This window comes from Gavialis gangeticus, unplaced genomic scaffold, assembly GCF_001723915.1.
Source record: "Gavialis gangeticus isolate Ggan-Ray unplaced genomic scaffold, GavGan_comp1, whole genome shotgun sequence".
Lineage (NCBI taxonomy): Eukaryota > Metazoa > Chordata > Crocodylia > Gavialidae > Gavialis > Gavialis gangeticus.
Window position 1 is genome coordinate 112,585,672 of NW_017729025.1, and position 19,374 is coordinate 112,605,045.

Sequence of the window (19,374 nt, forward strand, 5' to 3'; positions counted from 1 at the left end):
CAGCTGAAGCTCCCACTCCCCCTGCCACTTCCCTTCCTGCTGCCTGGAGTGAGCACTGCAGCAGGGAGATGAGGAGGAACTGCTGGACACTGGGGAAGCTAAGTAGGTTCCCCAGTGGCTGTAGTAATGGTGGCAGCAGCATCCAGCAGCTGCATGCTGGTTGGGCTGGGTTCTTCTGCACACAAGGGTGGGAGCAAGGTGTATGGGCTAGGTGGGTTACAGTTAATTGGTGGGTGCCCATGGGCCTGATGAAATTTCCTGGTGGGCTAGATGTGGCCCATAGGCTATATTTTGCCTGCTCCTGGTCTATCACCACGTTCTTTAACTCTTTATAGCAACCTATATACAAACCACTTGGTATTTGAACTCTGTTATCACATCACCCATCTGTCATCTCTGTTCCAAACTAAATAATCCCAGTTGTTCCTGCTTTCCTTTCTATAATCCAAATGTACTTAATCTTCCATAGTTTTTGTTGGACTCTTTCCAATTCCATTGTTTCCACATCTTTGAAGTGTGGTGGACAAAATTCTTTCCTGACCCTCAGCAGTAGGGCAAGACCCTCTAGCCAGGAACTTCCAGGTTTAGGTCCCAGCAGGAGTCCCTGTGCCCTGCTGCCGCTTGCCCAGCCAGTTGAGGGGGCACAACGCAGGTGCTGTTCGCTCTGGGCAGAATGGGGCAAGTGGCAGAAGGGCACAGGAACTCCTGCTTCCAGTGCTGCTGCACCCACCCACGCCCCGGCTGGGCAAACAGCAGCAGCACCCGCATCCCACTCCCCCTTGCCTTTGGCACACCCCAGTCAAAATCCCCAGCCTTGGTTGCTGCCAATGCTACTGAGGAATGCTTAAATAAAACCCTGATGCATGTAGCATCAAAAAGGGAAAAAGATTTCCCCCTGGCCCCATGTGGCAATCAGCAAATCCCAGAAGCATGGGAAATGCCCGCTGCAGAACACAGGCACAGCTATACCCAGATTATCTCTGATCGATGTTTGCCTGACTTTCGTGAACCTTCCAATGATGGGAGTCCACAACTTCCTAGGCAGTCTGTTCCACTGTCACACTGTTCAAACAGTGAAAAAGTTTTTCCTGATATCCATTCTAAACCTGTTTTGCTGCAATTTCAAGCCCCAAGATCAAGTGTCTACCCCTCCTTGCTTCTCTGAAATTCACAAAAACATTTTCTCTCTCTCTCTCTCTCTCTTTTTTTTCCTGCTGCTGCAGTCCTCAAGTGCCACGAGAATCCTCCACGGGTGCCAAAGTGCCTGGCCCCTGTGCTAGAAGGAATGTGATCACTCCACTCCTCCTGCCCAGAACCAGGTGCCCCAGCATACTGCAGATAAATGGTACCCACAGCTGCTCCCTGCCCCAGCCACCTCTGTTCTGCAATGCACATGCAGATGGGTGGACAAGGGGCCACACTTTTCTGTTCCGCTCCCCCACAATATAACTGACTTTCAATCCTTGGTTTGTTTTATCTTCTTAATCCATAGTTGCCATGATACAGGAAAGTAGTAGTTGTGATCTACTTAGTTCAGCTACAGCCAAAGGAGCTAAGCAACAATGAACATGCAGCAGAACAAAGCTGCTGTTCTAAAGGCCTGGGACTACAGTAATTCAGCATGGAGGGCGAACTGCCTTTTGTCTCTAAATCTTTCCTACCATTTTGCTAATGGAAAGGAGAAAAATGTAGGAGGTATGAAGGGACCAGGTAAGAGGAAGTTTAAGTAATCCATAATCCCCTACATAGTTAGAATTTTTCTCCCTACATGCGAAACTGTAGCCAAATCTCTCAAAACTGTTGCAGATATTGAGCATCCTGGGAAATTAGTTGTTTAGAGAGAAACTGTTCATGAAAGGTGGGAGCAAAGTCTCTTGTAGTACAGCTTTGATATAGGGAGTATTGTATCTGTATTTACCAAAACAGAGAAATGAGTGAAGGCTGAAAGAGTGTGAAACAAAATATATATCCAATATTGGGCAGACATCTTAAGCAATTTTTTTTCCTCTACATTTTATGTAGAGGGACAGCTTTATGCATTTTGCATTAAGGAGTAGCTGGATACAATACATAAATTAATTCAGAGCAAGAAGTGGAACTGCCCCCTCCCATGGCTGTAGAGTTATGTGGACATATGTATCTTTCATCTCTTTGGGCATGTCTACATGTGATGCTATGTCATGGTAGCAAAGCGCTATGGTGACATAGCATCCATGGACATCTACATGTGACCAGCAGCTACTTCACAGTAGTGATGTACTTCCCTGGTATAGTGTGCCACTATGACAAAGTAGCTGGTAAAAATAACCATGCGCCACACGTACAATGCAGTACGGGCTGTTACTGTGCCATGATTTTAGTACTTCCAAAAGGCAATACTAAATCACAGTGTAGTAACAATGGTGCCATAGTGACGTGTAGATGAGCCCTTGCTGTACAATAGTCCAATATTTAAAGGAAGAGTGTAGAGTGCTTACATCCTCCTTCAAGCATGATGGCTAGGGCACTCATAGCAGCTGATGGGCTTCAAAAATCTCTCAGGCTGAGGAAGGCCTACAGCTGAAATCTCCCACTTTTTGAGTGAATGTTGTAACCAGTAGGCTATCACACAGAGGTGTCTCCTGCAGTGGTGGGGGTGGGGAGGCTGTTGGAATGAATGACTGATTGAGTTTGCCTATATTCAAAGTGATGACTTAAACACCTGTGTCTAGGCACCAGGTTCTAGTACTTTTGCCTTACAAAAAAATACTAGTTAAACTTGAAAAGATGGAAAATGATGCCATAATCATAAGGTAGATATGGAGTTGAATGAAAGGGAGACTTCAAAGTGGTATGTAGAAAAAGAAGTTATCAGACTGGAGGGAGGACTTGGTCCTCAGGTCTCTTTAGCACGTCCACTGGTGCAAAAGCTAGATATCCACATGTGAAATTTGTGGATAACAAAACTGAGAGTGCCAAGAGGAGGATCAAATTATCATACAGGAAGGTTAGATAGTCTTGTGGAGAGGAGCAATAAGAATGGAACAAAATTGACAAGTACAAACTCATGTACTTGAACAAATAACTCTTGCTGCAAGACATGGACTCAAAACGGGAGGCAGCAGAGGTGAATCTGCGTGCATTGATTAATTGCTGGACAGCCATGAGTTTGCAAGTGTGATGTTGCTGTGAAAGACTGTAGAAATTCTAAAGTATGTACTCTATGGTACCTGGCTGAAAGATCTTGCTCATGCACTCAGGGTCAAATAGATTGGCAGAATGCATACGTGCATTATTTTAATTTCATTGCATCAGTGGGCATGGTCACGGGCAACTTGTGCCTCCCGAATCTGGGGAGGGCACCAGATTGCCGACAAGGGAGAGGGTCTCCCAGCAACCAATCGCTGAGCCAGCAGCGAACCCGGGAATGGACTTCTCTTGGCACTTCCCGTTTCATGGCTGACGCTCCAGAAGGTGCATGGCCTATCTCGGGGGGGGGGGGGGGGGGTGTATGTGCACCCCGAACACATCGCCAGTGGGCATGGTCCCTCTTCTAGGATCATCGGAACATGTTTTAATCTATTATCCATCCACTGTAGTAGCAAGAAATTGATAATATTCTTTTTTGCTGTCTTCATAATAATTGGGCTTTCTTAGTGGGTGCTTTTGCAAAAAGGCCTTGTGTAGATGTTCCTGTGTGGACCTTTTCAGATAAACAGTTGTTTGTTAGGGCTGTGCAAAGTTTTGGTAGCCAGTTGAATTCAGAGGATATTCGGCCCAATTCACTGGCTGAATCTCTGAATCCGAATTGAATCAGAAGACCAATTAAAAGGTCTGAATCAAATTGGAAGCCTCTGAATCGATTCGGAAAAGATTCAGCGCTGCTTTGAAAATTCAGCCATAGACTAAGCACAGCTGCTGGACACGGCTGCCTCCAGCTGGTAAGTCTGTTGTGGGTCCCTCCCAGTCCTACTCTTTGCTTGCTGGTTCTAGTGAAATAGCCTTTTGCTTAGCCATGGGAATGGCTAAGTAGTTATGAGACTATGTAGGGTGTAGCATCTTAGAGTGATGTCAGCAGTTGCTTGAGACTTGTAGTATATCTGGCACTTCAGCTAGTGCCAACTGACTCTAAATCAAGGTCAGGTGTATGACAACACTGAGCAGCTGTAATTATGCTTTTTTCAGAAAAAAATTGTAGTAACTCTCAACTTCGTGACTGTACATTTAACCTATTTTTAAAAAATGTCAGTGCATAGTGTTTTACGTTTGGACTCAAATATGGTTGCTATTGAAAATTTTACCCCTGAAAGATGATGCCAGCATGTCCTTTACACCTCAATGGAAGGGCTACTTTTTGGATATTCCACAATATAGATTTCATAGTGGCTGATGTCTGACAGGGACTCAAAGGGTATTCTTGATTTATAGCTTGGTAGTGGTGCATTAATGTATTTGTTTGCTGAATCGGAGATCATCTATCCATAATCAAAGTGTTCATAGACAGGAGGGACTGTTGAATGTGTACCTAGTTTGTGTACCTATCATCAGCAATCTGTTAAGATTCACTGACTCAAACTTTAACAAGATGTGCAGGGTTGCATTGGAGCTGTCAGTAGTTCAGATGTTTTACTCTCTGCAATTCTCATGTGGATTCCCCCAGGCCTAGAGATAGTGAAGGAGAGACTGTTGGCAGTATAATTAGCTAGGAGAATGCCTTCTTGGATATGCCTATAGTCAAATCTGTCAGTTAGATGGCATCTATTCCTCTGCATGAAACTTCATGTTAAATGTATACCCATTAAATGAGTCGCTTTTACAAAGCAATACACTTTGGCTAGGGGGATTGAAATAGCTGCATTTCATTAAATTCTTTTAAAAACTAAGGCAGGAATGTCCATATTTTGGTCTATTTCTGGGGCCTTTTTTGGTGGTGTGAGTTTTGGAAGTGATTCTAAAATTGTTGCTGGCTAAAGGCATAAGTTGTTAGACTATTGTGGGGGAAGATGTAGGTCAGCTTGCCATCGTCAAATAGCTGGGGAATTCCTTCCATCCACTCACAGCTCATTTTCTGTTGGACAGATGTTGATAACAAATATCTAATGTTGCTTCTGACTTTCATTGTGCATTTGTGCATAATTGGATTAATTCATGTTTAAGAAAATACCCCATTGGCAAACTAGTAGCGGATTTTACTGACATAAGATATAGACTTAGCCATCATACATGCATCTCTTTCCAGTGTGGTCAGTTAGCAGCTGGAGCACAAAATACTTTGGAAAAAATGAGGAGAGATTTGTTATGTTTAGGCTGAACTGGCACTTATTCTGAATTGATTTACTCATTTATGGAAACTTTTATTTTTAGAATTAGGTTACCCGTACCCTGCACTGGTGAGAAACTTGGAAGAAGTTGCCAAGTGACTTGTCACTCTTGCTTTCTTGAGTGTGTCAATACAATAGCATCTTGTGGGTCATGTCATTAATAGGTCTGTTTTGGGATCTTAACTGTGGGGGGGAGGGAGGTGGGGTTGTGTGTGTGTTTTTGCTTCTGAGGATCTTTTTTACCTTCAATCAGTAATTTTTTTGTTAAATTTTGACATTTGTGTCAAATGATATAATGTCTTGAAGTTATTAGATGCCCTAATTTTTAAATCATAATGGGAAGATGTCATAAGCAATTCAGAATAGATTTGGTACTAAAACAAATATTGCTTATTTGTGTGTAGTAGATTTGTACAGTGATCCTGGGGATAGGATTAGATCATAAGTTCAAGACCCTGTGTATGTGTAATTTTAAAATAACCATATTACAACCTTAATTCAATTGATGGATAATCAAAAGTTCAGAGTTTAGAGTTTGCTTCAGATAAATACCAACAGTTGTTTATGCTGTTCCACAAGTCCCTGAGCTATAACGTCTTCATGCTATGAGTAGCATCACATTTTGGTAGCTAGATATCATTATGGAAGCTCTCTTGCAGACTTAGTGTAAAAATTTGCAAGGTATAGCTGTTCGTACTAAAACCAGTGACAGTTGGAGCAAGCTCCTAGATAGCGGCATGAGCCCAAATGCTGCTACTTATATTTTCAGTAGACTCTTTTTTTTTTGTACTGCGCTGTCATCCAGTGCCACTAAAAGTAGTTGGTATACATATGCATAAAGAAGAGGAAAATTTTAAAAGAATTAGAAATGTTTATGCCTATTTCAATTTAAAAATTACTCTCATGCTATCTAAATAAAATTCTTCTTGCCTACAATATAATAAAGAGTTTGATTTAGTGAGTCTTTGGAAGCTTGATAGGCTTATTGGTTTCCACAAATACCCACTTCCTAACTATTTATGTTAATTATTACTGGGCATGTCTACACATGCAATTTATTGTGCATGAATAAACTCCAGAGCTTATTGCTTGAGAATTTTTTGCTTCCAGGCATGCTGTTTGAATGTGCACCCAAGAGCAAATAACTCTGTAGTATATTGCTCTGGAGTTTATTTGTGTGCAGCACACTGAACCCAGTCAGAGCAGCCCCAGTTGGCAGCAGCCCAGGGCTGCTTTGACTGGGCTCAATGTGCTGCAGGGGGGCTGGTAGGCAACTCCTGCACCAAAGTACCCTGCCCCTGCCAGCTGAGCAACCTCTGCATGTGTGCTGCTGTACACACACACACACAAGCAACCTCCAGATCAGGCTAGGGGTAGAACTATATTTAGTTTTGTATATCCTAATAGGCACACATGTAGACACTGAGAGGTTTACTGTGGAGCTAATTAGGCATCTCCCTAGTAAAATGTCTCATGTAGATGCACTCACTAAGAATTGGATATAATGTAGGCAGCCCCTACAACAGGGGTGGGCAATTATTTGGGCTGGAGGGCCACTTAACTGGGGACCTGTTGAGGGACACATCCATTTCTGTTCCTCTCCCCCCCCCCCCCACTGCCATCTCTCTCTCTCTCTCTCTCTCTCTCTCTCTCTCTCTCTCTCTCTCTCTCTCTCTCTCTCTCTCTCTCTCTCTCTCTCTCTCTCTCTCTCTCTCTCTCTCTCTCTCTCTCTCTCTCTCTCTCTCTCTCTCTCTCTCTCTCTCTCTCTCTCTCTCTCTCTCTCTCTCTCTCTCTCTCTCTCTCTCTCTCTCTCTCTCTCTCTCTCTCTCTCTCTCTCTCTCTCTCTCTCTCTCTCTCTCTCTCTCTTCTCTGTCTGTCTCTTTCCCCCCCCTCTCTCTGTCTCTTCCCCCACCCACTGTCTGTCTGTCTTTCTCCCACTGTGTGTCTATCTCTTTCCACCCCTACCTCTGACTGGGCTCAGTGTGCTGTAGAGTCCCTCCCTCCTGAACCTAGCTGAAGCTGTAGTTTGCCTGGAGCCCAGACACTCAGCAGCAGACCCAGGCGGGAGCTGCTGCTGCGCTAGGCAGGCAGCAGTGCCAGCTTCAGCTGGGTTCTGCAAGGAGGGGGAGGGATGGAGAAGGCAAGGGGCAAGAGGCAGGGATAAGAAGAGCAAAGAGAGATGCTGCCATCTGGTGCAGCAGCAGCTCCTGCCTATGTCTATAGTTGATGCCCCTGGCAGGCTCTGGGTTGGGGCTCCAAGCAGGAGCTTCCACCGTGCTAAGAGGGTAGTGGGTCAACTGTGGATGCTGCCACCAGGTTCTGTAGCAGGGCTCCTGTACCTGCCCATTGTGTCCACAACTAACACTGCTGCCCATCCACTGAGAAGGAAGCCCTGCCTGGGTCCACAGCTGATGCCTGATGCTGTTGGGCCAAAGCAGTCCTGCCCATCCACTCACCTGGCACCACGCAGCAGCCAAAGCCACCTGCCACAGGCCAGGTCCAGTGAGTTGACAGCTATCCACCTATGAGCTGGATCAGATCTGATGGTGGGCTGGATCTGGCCCACGGGCTTTATTTTTCCCACTCCTGCTCTAGAAACAGTAACTGTCAGTGGCCCTCAACTCTGACTTTTATGTTATCCAGTAATATTTCATATCTAGGTTTAAAATCTGTACAGCTTTCTCTTGTTCATGTTACCCATTATGGGCTAGATTAAGTTTTGTAATCATCAGTACTTGCAAGTATTCTTTTTTCTCTTCTATAGCATAAGAAAGATCACTTCAATAGCATTCATACAACTGTATACCTCTCATGTAAATCACTTTGTCTAGTCATTCATAACATTCTTTTTGGCATTCTTCTTTCACTAAGAAGGCACCTGTCCTGTTTGCAGACTTGTATAACATTGAAGGAGCAGAAAATGAAAACTGGTTATATTCCAATCATTTGTTGTAGCTCTCCCTAGAGCTGAGCAAGGAGGATCTAGTAAAGCAATGAGAGGCAGCCCTCAGTGAACATTGTCATGATGGCTTTGACAGCAATTGACTTTGAAAAAGACAAAGTGCTTTAGTAGCCAGATTGGTTTCCTAAACACTTTCTCAGCAAAAGATTAAACAAGTTCCCAAATAAAGAAGAAACCAAAATAGACCAAATTTTGTTTAAAACTAAGAACACTTTCCAGGTGGATGAGCAAACAGAAAAGCTTTGTTAGCTTTCTCAGCTGTTTCTGGTGTCCACCTATTTGTTTGGGAGCAAAGGTGACCCAATCGAGACATCACCTGCTATCCACCTCGCATTCCCTCTCAGTCTTGCCTCTTATAGTCTTGTGCTATCTGGGGCTCTTGTGGAGTCTCTGAAGTGAAATGCTTTACCCACAGCTACTGTTTCAATATAAATTATAAATGGTACCCAAAGGCTCCTATGGGGATGGAGCTACATTCTGCTAGGCATTGTGTAATCATATAGGAAGATGGAATTAGTCTCAAATTATTTATAATATGAAAAGACAACAAACTGGTATATGGATGGGGAAACCATTGCAGCCTGTAAACCGAGCTTACTTGTTTTGATCTAAGGAACTAATACATTTAAAGTTACTTTGGCAGAACAGCCCTTGTGATGTGAATTTAGAGTGTGGAAGGGATTGTGGGTGAAATTCAGAGAGATACCAAGGGGGCTGAGGCGAGATGGGTAATAATACTTATTTTTAAAAGGTAGAAGTAGGCACTTGAAAGATGCTAAGGGTAAGAGCTGAGGGGGCATAAAGTTATGGGCCAACAAACAATAGCAATACAGTAAGTGCAGGAATCTAGAGTCAGTTTCCAAGTTGAGTGACCGTCAGTAGTCTATGAAAGTTGTCTTTCTTGTATGGGAAGAAAAATGAAGACAACTGGGCTCTGTTATCCACATGGGTCCTTTCGAAGTCATGTTCCCTTAATTATATTGATGTGACTTGAAAAGGAAAAAAGACCCCACTTTCAAGCACAAGGTATGCTGTCTGGGTAGAGTGTCTAGAGCATGATTCTCCCCTAAATTTGTAAGGGCCAGCTGTGGTTGACTCCCAGAAGAAAGTAAATGTGTGAGGGGGAAATACCACCTATTTTAAAAGGGAATAGAAAAAGAGCACTGGGCTGGTCTTCCAGTGTGTCAGACCAAAGACTGCAGAATTTTGCAGTATACTTGGGAATACCCTCCATCTTGAGAATTAACACTTTTTTTTTTTAATGAAACTTATTATGTAGAAGGGTGTGTCCGTGTGTATGAATGTTACATACAGAATCGTTACTAAAGGGATAGTAGCATCTTTCAGAACAGGAGGAGTTTAGGTATATAGATAAGAAATCAAACTTTTTTTACATTTTAAATTGTACATTACTATTATAATGAAAATGATCTCACTTTCTAATAAACAACTTCTACAACAGCTAAAGCACATTACCTTCCGCTCTGTAATCTGTTACCATGCCTGATATTTTTGTTTATGATCTTATAGGCAGCATCCAAAGGTAAGGAGAAGTAGGAGATAAGGTGAATAAGATTTGACTACTGGAAAAGGGGCCTGTCCATACAACTTCTCTGCCAAGCCCAGGACTACTCACTTGCAACCAAGTGAGTTGCAGTTGAGAAGAGTCTTCTGTGTGCGATCCAAGCTCAGGCACTTTGTCAGGGGGTACATGCAACTGCTCTGAGCTATAGGGTGGCCATCATGGAGGACAGTCCGGTTGTCCTCTCTCCCCTGTTGATACAAAACTGGATGCCTTTATGGCTTCTATCTTTTCTCTTCAAGACAAAAATAGAGGATATAAAGGCATCTCGTTTCGTATCGTTAGAGGACGGAGCAGCAAAAACCTGGAATGTCCTCTCTGATGGCCACGCTACCGAACTATCTCCTGTACCTAGTTGCTGAGCTTTGCCTGCAGGATGGAAGTGGGTTAATGGGGCTTGATTCTGAGTGGTGATCCCAAGTTTGACAGGGATGTATTATGAGCAACGCTGCAGTGAAATTGAACACCACCCTTTTATAAATCTTGATTTCAGTTGCTTGTATTTTGGCAAAATTTTCCATTTAGGCTAAACTTTAATTAGGCTAGATGTCTGTCTCCACCCTTAACTATTTGGAGAAGATTCAGCAAAAAATTGTTCAAGCAACTTCTGAGAATAAGGTATTTCTTTTTCCAATTCTTACAGTCACTTAAATGAGAAACTCCTAGCATTTATGTTGGACGCAGGAAATGGGATGGTATTTGGAAGTTGAGCTATAGCTGTATGTAAAATCATCAAATGCCACCACTGAGAATTAGCCTCAACTCAGAGTTCCTTTGTAGTAATGGGCATGTCACTTGAAGTCACTATTTCAGATGAGGATTATTTTTCACTTTCTTGGTACACTTGGCACTTCTACAAATCAGACTGAGCCTTCAAGGGTAGCAGAGGTCACTAGGAGCTCTGCTTTGAACATATCAAGTGCTATAACAAGCTAAGTACTCTTAAAAATCAAACTTCAAGCTTCTCAGATATAGCACCCAAAATGAATTGACACTTAACAATTTGTGCCTTAATCTCTGCCTTTTTCCCCTAGGCATAAAAGTTGAAACGTGCAGTATGATGCTTAGATTCAATGAGTGATCTAATAACGAGGGGGAGAGTAGCATAGCATGATGGTGCAAAATGGAACTCTACTTTAAAACAAATGAGTGACTTGCCTCTGCCTCTCCCATGTGGCAGACAATATATAAAACTTGCTTGTGTTGTTAAGAAGTCATGTCTGCTATTCTAATGTTAGTTTTAGAAAATGATAGTCTATAATAAAGAATAAAATCAGCAGTTGCATGGACAGTTATCATCTGGGGAAAATAAAGGGAAATCCTACCTCCACAAATCTGCTGGAGTTCTTTGAGGGCATTAACAAACATGGGCAAGAGGGGTCCAGTCGACATAACATATTTTCAAAAAATTTTCAACAGGCTCCTTCACCAAATGCTTTTTCAAAAAAAGGAGTTGCCACAGAACTGAAGGGAAGGTTCTTTTGTAGACTGAGAGCTGGTTAAAAGCTAAGAAGCAAAAGCTAAGGCTAAATGATCACTTTTCAGGATTGAAGGAGATCAGTAGTGAGGTCCTGCAGGGATCTGTGCTGGCCCTAGTTTTGTTCAACATTTTCATCAATGATCTGGAAATGGGGGTGCACAATAAAATCTCCAAGTTTGCCCCCATGCCACCCTGTGCCCTCAATCCAGATAACAGGGCCACATTATCTGACCTACCCACATGTCCAGAAATTTGACACCAGGGGAATGGTGACACTGCTTTCCCACTGCCAAAGTTTTGGACCCATGGGGAGCCTGTGGGATGGATAACATGGTACTGGGGACCATGGCAGGGGCTGAACACTTGCTATAGGTCTATCTAGTTCAGTGCTCTCCCTCTAAAGATTCTACACCTGTTACTATCAGAGACTTGATACTAGGCTAGCTGGACCATTAGTATGGCAGTGCTTATGTTGTTACAGTGTGGTAGCCCCAAAGTGATCGATAGTACCCAGGGTTACTATTATTGTCCTTCAATGCCTGCTTGTCCCAGGCATGCATTATGAGAATGACTGTCATCCACTGAACAGTGAAGTCTGTGGGGTGAGTCCTTGATAACTGAGGAGGCTAATTTTAAGATCTGTATATTCAATTAGTATAGGACCTGTTTTAGGAACTGACTTTTGACACCTGTATAGAATTTGTCCAGTGGCACTGATGTCATATAAATGTGGCTTCAATGCTGGTGGAATTTGCTTGAGCCAGAATGCTGGTGTTCATTCGTCTGTCCTTCCAGTTCATGCAGAAGATTTTCAGAATACATCACTAGTGGCAATTTTCCAGGCATTTCTGATACAGGTATGAGACAGGAACAATGTACAACAGGGTGGAGATGAGAACCGCTTGATAGACAAGAAATTTGGTTTGGGTCCAGATGTCTTCATTATTAAACACATGATTTCAGGGATGTCCAAGGGCAGTACTGGCACACTTTATCCAATGCTGAAAACATTGTCTATATTTACTTTTTGGGAAAGATGGCTCCAAGGATTTCCACCTAATTGTGGTGTGTGGCAGACGATACTGAACAGTTTGTGCAGGTTTTGTATAAATGTCTGCTATTCCCATATTTAAAAAATAACAGTTTGGGACTTTCTTTCCTGGTAGCTCCAAAGGGACTGATACTATCCAGGGCTATTGCTGTTTACTAATAGCCTTCCAGGTTACCCATAAATAAACCTAGATTCTTATGATTTAACAGGCCCTATACATGGCTAACTGGCATGCGGATTCTTACTCTGTTATTTAGGACTAAAAAAAAAGTCTTTATGGTCAAGTGTGCGCTACTACTGTTTGGAGGAGGCTTTAGTTTGTAAAGAGTGGGTGGAGCATGGGTTAAGGTACGACAGGTTACATGCTTTACTGCAATACTTCTGTTAACTGTGTTCAGTGTCGTTGTAATAGTGTAAGCCCCAAGTTACCTCCTGAACCTGTGCACAGCAAAGAAGGGGTTAAGTGCTAATGCATCTTCTACAGGAAGAAATGTGCCTTTAGCATCAGCAGTCTTGAATGGCTGTGTTGGCATTATGAAGAGAAGTGTCATGACCAACACCCAGGGCATGTTGAGGAGAGATAAACATGACACAAGGGAAAGCAGGCTGGAAAAAAGCAGTGTACAGGTCTGGGGCCAGAAGAGTTTGGGGACCAACGGGAGTGGGTGCGTAGAGAGATTAAAGGGAACAGCTGAGTAATGTTGGGAGTGCTGAGGGCTGTGCAGCCTAGATTGGGGGTAGAGGGACTGCTAACCCTTTTGTCTGGCTGGCTGTTGCCTCAGTAAATGCCTTCACTAAAGAGTCTATCTGCTGTGCTTCTTGGAACTGGGTTGTACTGGGCCACTAAAAGAAGGTGAAGTTTCCCAGGAATGGACCTGGATGCTAACTGCTTGAGTGGGGGCCTCAGAGACCCAGGGAGGGAGAGAGACCAAAAGGCTGGGGTCTCAGTGGGAAGAAGCTGATTGCTTCCTTGCTCTAAAAGCCAAACCTGGGCTGGCTTCAAGGGCTGTTCTGAGACCTGACAAGGCTCCAGCTGTCCCAAACAAGCACCCATCTGACACAGAGAGAAGCAGGGTTCTCCCTAAGTGTGTATGCATACACAATAAAAATAATGCAGCAAAAGAATGAGGAGAATTGACTAGATTTGTTAAATGGATATGTGCAAACTGAACTATACCCCAGGCACTACTGGCTTTTATACAACATACTGAATAGACGACCTCATATGATGCAAATGATGTCTTTATTGGAGTGCCTTCAGGTAAGAGTGCCTGCACAGTAGTGTTTCTGTGTAATGGGCACACGTTGCTGAAAAGGAGACCAGGCTTGCTTTTTATTTAATCCTGGTTTGACACATCCTTCTTGCAGGCTTTGAGATTGGTCTAGCATATGATTTTAATGCTGAAGACAAAGATTAGCAACATGATTTTGGAAAGCATGCCTTGCACATAGTATCTTCTCCATAGGTCTTATGATCCTGTCTGAACGTAAGCAGAAGAATCTCAGCCCAAGCATATTTGTTTTGTAATATGGCCATAAAATAGGTAGGGATAGTAACTGTAGTGTAGGTGCATCACCTCCATTATCCTGAGCAATCTTACTTTTTCAGATTGATTCTTTTTGTCCCGGTGCATGATCACTCTCAACTATTGATGACTATTATGGTGTCTTCCATACTCATCTAAAATATGTATATATGCAAAAGCAAATGGCACTAGAGAGAGAATGTATATAAACAGCCACACACACAATTTGAAAAAGTATAAAAACATGTTTGTTTAAAGTACTGCTCAATATCCAGTATATTAGTCTCTCTATTTATATCCACTTACAAATAGGACTTACAAATTGATTTGATGCTAGTATTTCCCATCCTACTACAGTTTTGATGTTTATTGTATAGTTTAAAAAATACCCAGAATGTAACATCAGCATGTAAATCTGAAGCAGCATCAGCAGAATAAAGGAGGTATTCTGGAAACTAGAGACAAGTCTGGAGTTAAATTTAACAGAATAGCACACTGGCTTGCCTTGAATTGTAAGCACTTTGGGACAGGGACCATGTGTGTATCTTCCTGTTTCTTCCATATGGTGCCAAGCACTGTTGCAATTTTATACTCCCTCAATGAATTCTTATTCCACCTCTACATCGTGCAGCAATAAATTGTACAGCTGGATGATCAATGGCCAGAGAAACTCAAGCAATCAAATCCGAAGTCTTCATTAATCTTGATGCTCTTAATTACTAGGATCAACTTCACGTTCCTGAACTTGTTACAGTGAGGAAATACCTATAAATAGTAAGTTAGACTGACCCTTTCCAGCAATCCCTAAACCTGTTCTTCACTAGAATTCTATTTGCAATGAGATTTTCTGCAGGCACTACCTTACATCATGTCAATGACCTCCTAGTTTTATTACCGAAGCAGGCAAAAAATTTAATTGTAGACTTCTACTGGGACTGTTTAAAAAGTCTGAACCTTGGGACCCACATTGATAACCTCTCAAATAGTGGTCCAGAACACCTTTTTCTTTTTTCTTTTTTTAACTTTTTAACTCTATTCGGGAAGAAAAGTTTTTAACTTTTTAACTCTATTCGGGAAGAAATTTTGTTCATGTACAAAGCAGCAACTTGCCATTACCTGCCATTTGGTGGCCCATTAAGTTGAATAGTTTACAAATTTACATGTAATGAATTTGTGGATTACAAACATGATTTGACAATTCTTTAAACATGTCCTGTTCTCATGATAGATCTATTTCTATGATTTTAATTAAAAACTCTCTAGTCCTTCTCTGCCCTGGTACAAAAGCTTCTGCATCCATTTTTTTCTTTCAGTAGCTGTTGCTTTTAAGATGCTGGCTGTACTTGTTCTAGCTCAGCAATACTCTTGCCCATGTTGCACAGATTTGCTTTTTAAAGGCCTAGTGTTTTAACGTTGCTTTTAAATTGTCCTCCTTTCTCTCATTGCCTAGATATATCAACATGACTTGATATTTGCTGCAGAGAAAGCACGTCTCTGAGTATTTGATAGCCATTAAACTGTTTGCCTAAATATTGCATTGTATTGAGGGGAAAAATCTCCAAGTGTGAATACATGATACATTGCATACTGTTGTATTTTGCCTTTACATCCATATTAAATGTAAAGTGAATGAGCAATGGACAACTCTATACCCGTGTATTGCACTACACCAAGACTACTCTGGACTTTCCAAAGGGTCATTCTTGCTCCTGCAACAAGTCATGCATCTATTGCTTTAGTCAGTTTCATGTCAGGTTGTTTGCTGGCTCCTGGCACAGTTGTGGGATCAGGGATCAGATCCCATCGTGCCTTTAGCTGAACATCTGAGATAATGATCCCGGGCTCCTTCTGCACTGGCAGTTGGGAGGCCAGTCAGCTGATTCCCACTCCTAGCCTCAGGAGCACATCAGAGTTAAGGAATATAATGCACCCCCAACACTGGAAATACCAGTCAGCTGACTGCCTCTCCCAGCCTCCAGGGATCACCGGAGCCCTTGACTCTGCTGCACCTTTATGGCTTGAAATGGCAGCTGATCAGGACACCGAGCCTCCCAGGCCCAGTCGAGACCTTGACTCTAGAACCTAATCTTAGAATTGAATAAATACAGTAATTTTAAAAATTGCAACCCTCCCTGATTCATGGCAAACCTAACATTAGTTTATGTACCCTGCTAAATGGACACTGCTCAATTTTCAGTTTGTCCAAGCAGGACAACTGAATTCATATCATTTTTACTTTTTTAACATTCGGCTAGTGATCATCATCATCATCATCATCATCATCATCATCATCATCATCATCATCATAGCAGGGACCACTAAGGCTCATGTAAAGCCGTATGATCCTCTCAACCTGCCTATGACCAAATATTCCTTTCCCCTGTTGGAGACCAGTCCTCTGAATGGGCGTATAAAATCTCGTCTCCCTTATTTGTCACTGGTAGTTAGGCCTTGATATGGGTACCATGTAGCTAAGTATTTACAACACCTTCAGGATTGATGACATTTTGCCAAGAAGGCTTGTTCCATGATAATTTAACCTGCTTGCAGGATTGGCTTTCTGCTGGCCCCAGATAGGTTGCTAACAGGTCTTCAGCATGTCTCAATAGGGATAAATTGAACACTTTGACATTAACATTGGATAAAGGAACCAGGGAAACTATATTGCAAACTATTCTGAGGGTTGGACTGCTTGTTCCCTTGGGGGATATGAAAATGAGCTTCTTGTCTGTTGTTAGTTTCCCTTGCTCTTTCTGTTTCTGCTGTTGGATTCCTATCTCTTCAGTATGGAGGGAAAGAGAATTATGCTTACTGTGCCTACTTTTAAGTTTTGAGGTGCAATCAATTGAGTCATAAGATCACTCCAAGTCCCTCTTTTGTGTTGACTAGATGAAAGTAGACAAATTTTGTTTTAGTTACTCATATGAATAGTTTCTTTTATTGTGTTCAGGTGTTCTTAATTTGATGTTGTCTCACCATATTGGAAAACAGATTTTTTTTTAATTTGCTTGTCAGGTATCATGGGACTCTTGTATTTTTTGTCGTCTTAATAAAACTGTTATAGTGCTTTTTGGCTGTATGTAGTCTGGCTGTATACAATTTTCAACAACTGTTGTTGAAAATGTTAGTTTCAACAAATAACATCCCTCTTATGAGGTGGAAAGGTGGCCGAAAAGTAATGTTTTACCCAATGTTATGGAAGGCCACGACGCAACCAACAATAGAAACTAGGTCTATGACGTTTTGTTTTTGTGACTACTTCTTCAACTATGATGGGAGAGAGGAATTTATAATTTATTGCTAGTACTGAAAAAAGCTAAAATATTAATTGGAGCAGGATTGAATGAAATAATGTTAAAATAGTAAATATTGATATTCATAATTTTGTATGGCATTTATTGGAGGATATAGGAAAATAAAACCCTAAACTTTCTAGTGTGTTCAGTTTCTCCCAGTACCCTCCAAATTATTATTAACTAGTGGTGCTGTGTTGTATTGATTTACTTTTATCAGTTTTTTTTTTTTTCTTTCCCCTTTGGTAAACCTGTTGATACATTCAAGGCTTAGACAATTGCTGCTTGCAGCTTTGTATTCTCCATTATTTCCATTTGTATTTAAAAAATGATGCATAGGACAGTGTTTATATCTTGTGTGTTACATCTGCTATGCAATGATGTCTAAGGGTCATGGGTGCACTCACCATGATGTAGATAAGAGCAAATGTTCCTACAGTGGAAGACGATGGTATAAAGAAAACTTATGCATATTTGGGACGAACAAAACTGTAGTGAAATGAAATTCAGCCCAGATTGGTCAAGGGAAGTTGACCAAGTTTTAATGAAAATTAAAACTTGCAGCTTGCTTATACTATTTTCCACCTTCAATACTAGTTGAGTATCAAGCCATTTCACTGCCATATTTTTGTAGTATATACACTTCATGAATACTAGAGTTAATCTAATGCTGTCTTTATGGAGAGAATATCATGCAGTCTATAATGAGTACTTGAGAGAAACGTTTGTATGAACCCAATTGTGGTTATTTACTTTGAAAGAAACGTGAGAAATTGGACAAATAGAAGCTTTTCTGTGGCTTTAGTTTCGTGTGTGTGTATTGCAGGTGGAAGATGGTACAAGCAAGCAGCAAGTTTTAATTTGTCTGTCTGTCTATCTGTACATAGATTTAGATATATATCTATAGATTTTAAATCTATGCTAAACCAGTTCTAATTTGGTCCATTTGCATTTCCTTCATCCAGTGTCTACTGTTTGGTTTTTTTTCTTGAGAATGCCAGCAAGAATCCTACGGCTACTTTTTCTTTAAGGAAATGCTGCCTGCATTTAATTGACTTGTTAACTCCCTCCTTGTTTTACAGCATTTATTTGTTTTGCAGAAAATACACATTCTTTAAAGAATGTGTTCTCCTGCTTGTAACAAGGCTTGTTACTATTTCAATTATGCAGATTCTTGATGCTGTGGAAATTGTGCTTGATGACGCCAAGGCAGCTGCACGTTGTTAGCATTGTAGGCTGTCAGATGGTCATGTGGGATTCTTGCAGCATGCAACATTCAATAGGATTGAAAAAGGGCTTTTGATGCAAGGCATAGCTTTCTGACTGTATTTGTGCCTTTTAGCTAGCTTATACAGCAAACAGATATCTATCTATAAATTTAAAATGCTGCCTCATTTTTCTTCTGGTTGGTTTCATTTTGGCTTCACTAGAAGATGCATCTGGTACATCCACGATTGAGGAGTTTATTAATGATACTGTCATTCAGTTCACTTACTTTCTTTTCTTTTAGAGTTCTAGCTAGCCCACAGATTACATGATCACACATTCATTCAGTCATTTCTATAGAGAACAAACCATCATGCATGATTTCTTCGTTTTCTTCTCTCTCTCTCTTCCTTTTAAGTTGCACTGTCATGTTCTTTTTTACCATTAAGCTTTGTCTCTCTCTTTCCTCCACTATTGTTCATTTATAATTTTTCCCATGCTTGGTTACTGCAATATTTGATTAACTGGCTGTGATGATGATGAACCTGCACACTGGAGGAGCAGCTACTACAGTGGTGATGAAGGGATGTAATAATGGTCGCTATCCTCGGAATTCTCTCTACAGTGACTGCATTATTGAAGAAAAGGCAGTGGTCCTGCAGAAAAAAGACAATGAAGGATTTGGATTTGTACTTAGAGGTGCAAAAGGTATGTGATTTTTTTTATATGTATATATTTTTTTTCCCTGTGTATGTACATGTGTGGTATATGCTGATGTGAAAAATGTATACATCTCTGAAAATAAGCAGGAATTATTCTTGGTGCACTTGGTTGCTAGACAACAGTGTTCTCTGTATGCTGTACTACTCGGATGGATTTTAGTGGTTTCTGTTTTGAGCAGCTTGGGGTTTTATGTGGGGGTGAACTCTGTAGAATCATTTTGGGGGGGGGGGGGGGGGGTTTTTTTTTTTTTC

The 19,374-nt window shown here is 41.6% G+C and overlaps 1 protein-coding gene across 4 annotated transcripts in view; it reads left to right on the forward strand.

Moving 5' to 3' along the window:
* The window catches only part of SHANK2 (SH3 and multiple ankyrin repeat domains 2), an 856,646-nt gene that overhangs the window by 578,880 nt on the left and 258,392 nt on the right, over positions 1-19,374 (forward strand). For 3 of the 4 annotated variants that reach the window (XM_019519421.1, XM_019519422.1, XM_019519424.1), the window contains 2 exons: positions 1,224-1,319; positions 19,026-19,108. In XM_019519421.1, coding sequence (XP_019374966.1) covers positions 1,224-1,319; positions 19,026-19,108 — 179 coding nt within the window. The remainder of the gene's footprint in view (positions 1-1,223; positions 1,320-19,025; positions 19,109-19,374) is intronic. The other variant, XM_019519423.1, reaches the window with a different exon arrangement.